General features: G+C 29.9%; 1 protein-coding gene across 1 annotated transcript; it reads right to left on the bottom strand.

The window, feature by feature from the left end:
* Positions 1-986: 986 nt before the first annotated feature.
* LOC146898168 (protein DETOXIFICATION 43-like) lies at positions 987-6,967 on the bottom strand. The gene is made up of 12 exons (XM_085733849.1): positions 6,670-6,967; positions 6,317-6,438; positions 4,715-5,023; positions 3,989-4,173; positions 3,608-3,743; positions 3,101-3,197; positions 2,900-3,000; positions 2,292-2,455; positions 1,950-2,138; positions 1,751-1,846; positions 1,508-1,629; positions 987-1,286 (listed from the first exon to the last, which is right to left on the bottom strand). The coding sequence occupies exons 1-12, from the start codon at positions 6,744-6,746 to the stop codon at positions 1,244-1,246; spliced, it is 1,641 nt and encodes a 546-aa protein (XP_085589975.1). The 5' UTR covers positions 6,747-6,967; the 3' UTR covers positions 987-1,243.
* Between the last annotated feature and the right edge of the window lie 877 nt (positions 6,968-7,844).

The following is a 7,844-nucleotide window of genomic DNA, read 5'->3' as shown; positions in this document are numbered from 1 at the left end:
ACACTATGGCGTAATTTGATTCATGTAGCCGACCTCACTTAGTGGGATAAGGCTTGGTTGTTGTTGTAGTGCATTCAATTTTTTAAACAACTTAAAAATCAGTTTATTGCAGTATATTCATTAATCACATCTGATATTTATTTTTTTCAAATAAACCTTATATTGGATATCTTAAAACAGATTTTTCCAAGTGTGATTAACACAATCATTCATAAGAATCATTCAAAATTTTGAAGCAGTAAAATATGTATTACTCTCTTATATAGTTCAAAATTTTGATCATATGTTCCTCTTTTAATCTTCCTTAAAAATATTTAGTGGATAAATTTCTTCTTCTTTTTCTTTTCATTGATAAAGGGATAATTTTAGGTTTCACAAACAAGATTAGAATACTCATTATATTCCATTAAATGTATTTATTTTCTAATCCAAAAAAAAAAAAAAAGTAGACAATTTCTTGTATGCATCAAAGGAAAATCAGAATACAGTTAAAACTCTATAAATTAATAATGTTAGGACCAGAGAAATTTATTAATTTAGAGAGTTATTAATTTATCGATAAATTAATAATTATTAATTTAAAGAGTTTTTAAGTAATTATACTGTACATACCAAACAAAAAGGCAAATTATTCTATGCCTCTTAGAATTACGTTGCAACGAACCTTGGGACTCAACGTAAATTAGTAACTACTGTGTTCATATGCATTGGAAATCAATAATGACTTTTAAAGTAAAGTAAATGTAAACAAGATGAACAAATGTGTTCAATGTATTCTTAATATATTTTTTTCAGTTTCTATGAATTATTAATTTATGATTTTCTTGGGACCGAAAATTATAAAGCGATCTCCCGAAAAATTATTATCTTATTATTTTATCGAGTTTTTCAATTTTTTACATTGGCCCAAGTCGGGACCGAACAAATTTATTATTTTAGAGAGTTTATTAATTTACCGAGTATTAAATTAAAGAGTTTCTACTGTATATAGAAAAGTAGTAGTAGAAATACTTTGGTCCAATTACATTAGGATAACAACATAAGCGAAATACAACCAACACCCCCCAAATCTACTTTCTTAGGATACAATCAGGTGGTCATAGGTAGATTGTCACATTCATAATGTACACAAAATCCATATGGATCCTAAATATATAAGGGGTGTTTTAATAAGGTATATATACTGCTCAATGCACAGTAAAATTTCCCTTAAGGTAGGGTAATGTAAGATATATTAGTGCAATTATCCTCTGAGATAGTTCCAAGGTCCTGTACCTGTTCCCATCCTGCATGTGCAAAAACATTTGAAAATGAAAAAACATCAGCCATGCTTGAATTGATTTTTTTAAGTGTATGTTTCCGAAGGAATTTAAACTCCGTCCCATGAATTTACGATGTTAAATTTTTACCACTATGCTGACACTTCATAGATGAGACTGAAAATATATGGAAATTAAACGAGTATGAAAATCGAACATTTGATTACTTCGGACAAGGAAAAGTTTACCTCCATACACCGGCCAACATGCGAAGAGTCATATAGATGGATAGTGCAATCCATATCCCAATGAATTGGTTGCTCCTGTACAGTAGAAATTCTACACCAACACTTAACAATGACACTGTAACCTGGATAAATTTACCAAACAAAAATTACTAGATATATCAACTAATTTGATTAATTAAATATGACACTTATATTTATATAAAAAAAAAAAAAAATTAAACAAGGGCATGAAAACTGAATTACCAAGGAATATGAAGCATATGCAAAATCAGAAGCTCCATAGTTTACACCATCAAAGACAAAGGCTAATGTATTGATTGGTTGTGTTGCAGCTACAATCTGGTGAGTAATTTGATGAAATTAAATATAATATATAGTGACACATAAATGTTACCTTTTGCAAAAATAGAGTATAAGAGATAATCTAATCCATAAAACCTACCGGGGCGCCTATTCGGATAAAGTGTATAACTTGAAGGTTTTTGGTAAAGATTCCAGCTCCAAAGTATAATCCAAATCCAACAATAACAGAGAGCCCCGCCCCTAAAATAAAACCGAATTGTAGAGTCCTCGTCGCTGCTGCTGTTGTCTTGTTATAGTCTTTCTCCGCGAAAGAACCAGCTAGGATTGCCTGTAAATCGACAAACCATAAGATAAATGCGACAAAGACAGTTTCAAATCTCTCGTATGCAATAACGAAGATATTTCACCCGAATCATAAAGAACGAGTAAGAATTTTCACATGAAATTAAAATATAAAATGTATATTCAAAAAAATCAGTACCTGTACAGCTATAGCCAAACCATCAGCAAAAAGGGAGGATGCTAACCAAACTTGAAGGCAAGGTTGAAAGGCAGCCATGGGAATTGAACCTAACCTTGCAGCCAAACTTGCTGCTAAAGTCACACAGAATGTTACTGCTATTACCTTTGTCATCAACAGACCTCCTGTAATTAACCGATTTACGAAAAAAAATTAATCCAACATAAATAATTATTCAAATTTTATTGTCAAGATCATTCACAAAATTTCACTCATTGTTGTCAATAAAATATGTGAAATTTTAATTTCTTTTTCCGATGTTATATTGGAAAATTTTGGCCTCTCGGAAGTCAAGTTTGCATGTCTACCCTGTGGCGACTAATATTTTTTTAAAAACTTGTTAGATAAACAAGGTAAAACTTCTCCGTCTGCAAAAGTTAAAGATCGAACCCTTAAACCAATAACTTAAGGTATTCAAATTTCTTACCACTCGGATAAATGATATGCTGACTTATTCACCTATGAGTCGTTTAAAGTAGCCGACCTCTGCTCATTTTTTTTTTTCTTTTCAAGGATGATAAAAAAAATTCAGCCTAAGGATTTTATTTATGTAAAAGCAAGAACTTTACCATTTCTAAGAAACCTGAAAATCTGAAGATCTTTTATTCTTGGAGGTAGGAGATACACTTTTTTCATTAATATGAAGAAGAGGGTGAATGCCATCATGTACCTATATAAGGATCACAATTTTGTAAGATACACTTGTATATTCGAATATAAATCATGGTTAATAGTTATTGTTAAGATTTACCAACAAAATTAGGACTTACTGAGAGATAACATGTGCAATAGCTGCTCCTTTTATGCCCATTTTCAATTTAAAAATAAGTAATGGCTCCAATAACACATTCAATGAATATCCCGCAACTATATAAAATCAAAATTAAATTAAATTAAATTAAATTAGAGATAGAAATTAAAGACAACTAACACTACCAAAATTACACTAGGTATATGTGTGAGTTTCACCACTATCATATTCTAATCATATTGCTGAATTTAGTGACTAAATTAGAGATATAGTAATTTATATTTCTTCTTCTCTAACTTTTTTTTTGAAAAGGTTCTCTAACTTAAGCATGATTCAATTATTTTTCAAGCAGTCATATATGTTTATGCTTGCATACTTTATCTCCCAAGTTATATATGTACTTTATAATGTACAAATAAAGGAGAAATCCACACACATAACTAGTTTAATTTAATTTTCTCCTACTAAGTTTTTTGTGTACTTTATCTTTAAAAAAAAAAAAAAATTAAACATAGCAAAATCATACCAATGACATATAAAGGAGTTGTTGTGTCCTTAAATCCTCGAAATATTCCTTGCATTGCCAATGAGAGAAGAACCGCAGGAGCACCAAATGATCTATATGTCAAATACTTCACTGCTGGTTTTAGCATTGGAGAGCCCTATATATATAAAGTAGAGAGTAATCCACTATAATTAAAGTAACAAAATTTACGTGCATGTTTGATATCACGATGGATTGTTAGAATCACGACGAACAATCATGATTTTGTAAAAACTACATTTTGTAGCTTTCCCAAAATCACTGTGGCTCAACATGCATTGTATAATTGCTTTAAAAAAACATGCACCGTATAATTTATTATAAATTATGGAGATGCATGATATCTAACATAAATAAACTTACATGTTTTACACCCATCACATATAATAGAGGTTTAGCTCCAAATATAAGGACTGCAGCTTGTAGGAGGCCAAGAATTGAGCCAAAGAGTAGTGCTGTTGATGCTGAAGCAATGTGTCTCTTCTTACTCTTATTGCTCCTTGGAACTGAGGATAGTAAATGGGGTTCTTGTTCATTCTTCATTGCCACTAGATAAAAATAATATAATCAACAGAAATTAGTGGCAAAAAAATCTCTATCATTTCCTCATTACAAAATTTAGGGAGTTAGAGTGATTTCACGTTTTTTCTCACTAATTAATTTTTGTTAATGTGTTTGACAAAAAGAGTAACATATGCTTACCATTGAGTTTTCATTAATTTAAAATCTCAAGTCCAAAAAATTAAAGAAAATTAGTAAATGTGTAAATGAACAAATCTCATTGATTGAAAAATAATAATAGGTACACACTATAATCAAAAATTCATGTTTTAGATTTATTCAATATATGATGTACGTGTTTTATAAAGATCACATACATCATTAATTGAATGAATCTAAAATGTCAATTTTTGCTTATAATAGTGATCGAAGAATGTATATGGTTAGAAAGGGACGGAAGAGTGCTAATTCACACCTACTAAAAATTAAATAAGTAAATGTGTAAATTGGCAAATCTCATGTATCGTTGATTGAAAAATGATAATAGGCATATAGTAGTAAGAAAGAGACTGAAGAGAGAGGGTATACCAACTCCATTAGTTTTATCATCGTTTGCAACTGTACCATTTGTTTCATTGTGTCCTACCACAGATTCCTTTTGAGCCTTATTACTCTCTTTGGGTGTCCCTTTCTCTAGATCTTGAACCACATCACTCTCAGTTGTTACTTCAGTCAACTTACTCTTATCATTTTCAGCTGCTTTGATATTCATCCTTTTGATAGTATCTTCCTCAGCTACAAAGGAAGTTGTAATACTAACTAGAGGAAATATGGTGATCTTTGAAGCTTGGTTAAACAATGCAATGGAAACTCCAGCAGCAGCAAGTTCCACGGGACCTAAACAGAAAGGAAAATGTAACGAAGTTAGAGATTCATCATTGTTTCTCTTCGCGCTGCTAGCCGATGGTGTAGGAGTATCCTTTATTAGGACGTAATTGCATTCTTTTTAAAACCGGATAGACCAATTCAACATGTTGAACTGAGAACCCGCCAATATGTCGGTTGATTCAATCAAAATTCTTTTTAAGTATGTCATAATATGTCATAATCTGATAGAATCGGGTTGAACCGCAGTTTGCTTCAATCGGTTGGTTTTTTCCTATTTTTTTAATACATATTTGTTTATTTATTAATCGTGTTTCGGTCGTGATTTAATTAACCAATTGAATCATGACTCAAAGCTCGAAGGTCTCACTCATGAGATCTTGAGTTCGATTTTTTAGACTTTGATCGCAAATTACATGTGTATATATATATGTCTCATATTTGTCAAAACATATATGCCTATTTAAGATATGTATATCAAACGATAAAAGGAGACTATTAAGTATTTCAATTCAATATGGTTGACGTGTTATTTATTTTTGTGATAAAAACATTTTTTAGTAACCAAAATGAACACACATGTTTTTATTATCTCTGCGAAACAAAATTCTGATTTTGTGGCATTATTGGTTACTCCCAACAAAGTTTGTGGTGCCGTGAAACTTGGTGGTCTTTTCTCACATTTTAGACATTTGCATGAATCATGTAAATAGAAGAAAATAAAATGTAGTAATATATTGAAATATGCAAGACATCATACTTAACACCTGAAAAATTGTTGCTTAAAGTTTCAATCATAGTTTTATTGGAAATGCTAAAGAAAAGAAATTTTATATTGAAAATTGTGTATTTCTTTTTTAAAGTTAAAAATTATTGTTAGCCAGGCATAATTACTAGTACTTGTAAGTTTTTTAGCATAACCTAGTTTTATTGTTTTTACTACGGTTTGATATTGTTGTCTAAATTGCTTTTCATTGTAACTTTGCTCCTTTTACCTAGATCAATGATAGTTTTCAGATTTTGTGCGATAAAAACTTACTTCGATGCCCAAAATAAAAATTGACTTATTAGTTATTAATTATAAACTATATAAATGAATTTTTCAGCTTGTAACTAGTTTATGTATTTTTTTTTTACCAAAGAGAGTGTTAGCAAAATTAATTACAGCGCTTGGTTAAACTTAAAAGTTGGTTAACAATGTTTAGTCCATAAATCTATATGAAGACCTAACTTCTCATTTAACAATCATAAATATGAGATTCCATACAGCTATGAAGTTAATGTGAAAAGGAAGATAATAAATACCCAAATGGCCTATGAATGCTGTGTCAATAAGAGAAGCAATAGGATCAGCAGCAACAGCCAATGCAGAGGGTATTGCAATCCCTAATATCTCCTTTGAAAGTGCATCCAACTTGAAAATAAGTCTACATTTGATCATCACAATATACAAGATTCAAGTATTAGTACTAGCTCATAAAACTTCATTAAATATATATGGTTTTACTTCATTAAGGAGCTTCATGTAAAATATTTTCTAGCATTAGCTAGGTTAGTCGATAGGACCCGTGGGGAGCACAGGCCGATGGTCTAGTATGTAATATGCTTCTACTACAAGAATAAAGGCTAAAAATATTTTATGTATCTAATAATTATACCTTGCATCATTGAAGAAAACTAAGAAAGGAAATTTCCACTTCTTGTTGGGTTCATTAGCATTGCCATTTTCATTCATAGTAATATGCCTCCCAAAGTAGATCCACAAAGGAGAATGATTCTTAAAGAGTTTGATGGTGCAATCAAAATTGAAGAGAATAACGAGAGGGGGATGTAATAAGATCAATCCTGATCAACAATGTCAATTGTGATTTTGGGATATTGATCAATTTTGCTTTCAAAATCAAAATCAAAGTTTCCCAATAGACTAAGGAACTTGATGTGTTATCTTTTGGCTTTGAAAGGTCACACGCCAAGTAATCTATTTATAGGAAACATTGCAGTTACCCAACAGGCAAATTTAATTTGCTGCTCAATGAAATAAATTCTAGCATAAGGTATTATTACAAGTACCAATGAAAACCCTCTCAAACAAAAAGTATCAATGAAATTAATAAATTGTGTTACTTTGTTTTTTTTTAATTGTAGTTTTGGTTGCCTTATTTTAGCCAAACACAATTTTGGTCCTCATATTTCTAATATTAAGTGAAACTGTCATTCATTTTTTAATTATAAATAAAATAATAATTAATGTTGTATTGAACTTTAAAAATGATAAGTAAATATGAATAAAAAGAATTCCTACAAAAGTGACATGCATGTAATACTCTCTCAGCCCTAATTAAAAGATTATATATATATATATATATATATATATATATATATATATATGTGTGTGTGTGTGTGTGTGTGTGGAAAATGCTAACAAATAGAAATTATGTATTGAAAATTATGCTTATTTGTTTTTCAAAAAATAAAAAATTAATTTATCTCAATAAATATTTTTTTTTTGACAAGTCAATAAATATTTGTTATATATAGAAGGGTTAATTATGTTTCTAGTCCCTATAAAATAGCGACCTTGTAAGTTTAGTCCCTACTTAATTTTAATAGCATTTTTAGTCCCTAATTTTGTTTTTCTGCACTGAGTATTAGTCCCTACTCAATTCAAATTTGTTTAATTTATGCTTAAACTCTTAAATTTTTGAACATTTTTTTGCAGACATGTTTAGAACATTACTAAAAGTTCGTCCGCAAAAAATTATTGCAAAATTTGATTTCTACATCCAGATTTTATTACTTTTTATCTTTAACTTTTGTCGTTTTAAAAAATTCA

The sequence above is a fragment of the Medicago sativa genome, chromosome 8 (genome assembly GCF_051527215.1).
Source record: "Medicago sativa cultivar Bolivia chromosome 8, Bolivia_mono, whole genome shotgun sequence".
Classification (NCBI taxonomy): domain Eukaryota; kingdom Viridiplantae; phylum Streptophyta; class Magnoliopsida; order Fabales; family Fabaceae; genus Medicago; species Medicago sativa.
This window is presented reverse-complemented; position numbering and strand designations above follow the sequence as displayed.

Bases quoted from the DNA above. Each gene is read 5' to 3' on its own strand.
- LOC146898168 (XM_085733849.1), bottom strand. From the start codon at position 6,746: ATGAATGAAAATGGCAATGCTAATGAACCCAACAAGAAGTGGAAATTT. The intron at 5,024-6,316 runs GTATTTATTATC...CTTTCTGTTTAG, and splicing joins AGCATTCATAGGCCATTTGG to GTCCCGTGGAACTTGCTGCT. The intron at 1,287-1,507 runs GTAAACTTTTCC...TTGCACATGCAG, and splicing joins ATGTTGGCCGGTGTATGGAG to GATGGGAACAGGTACAGGAC.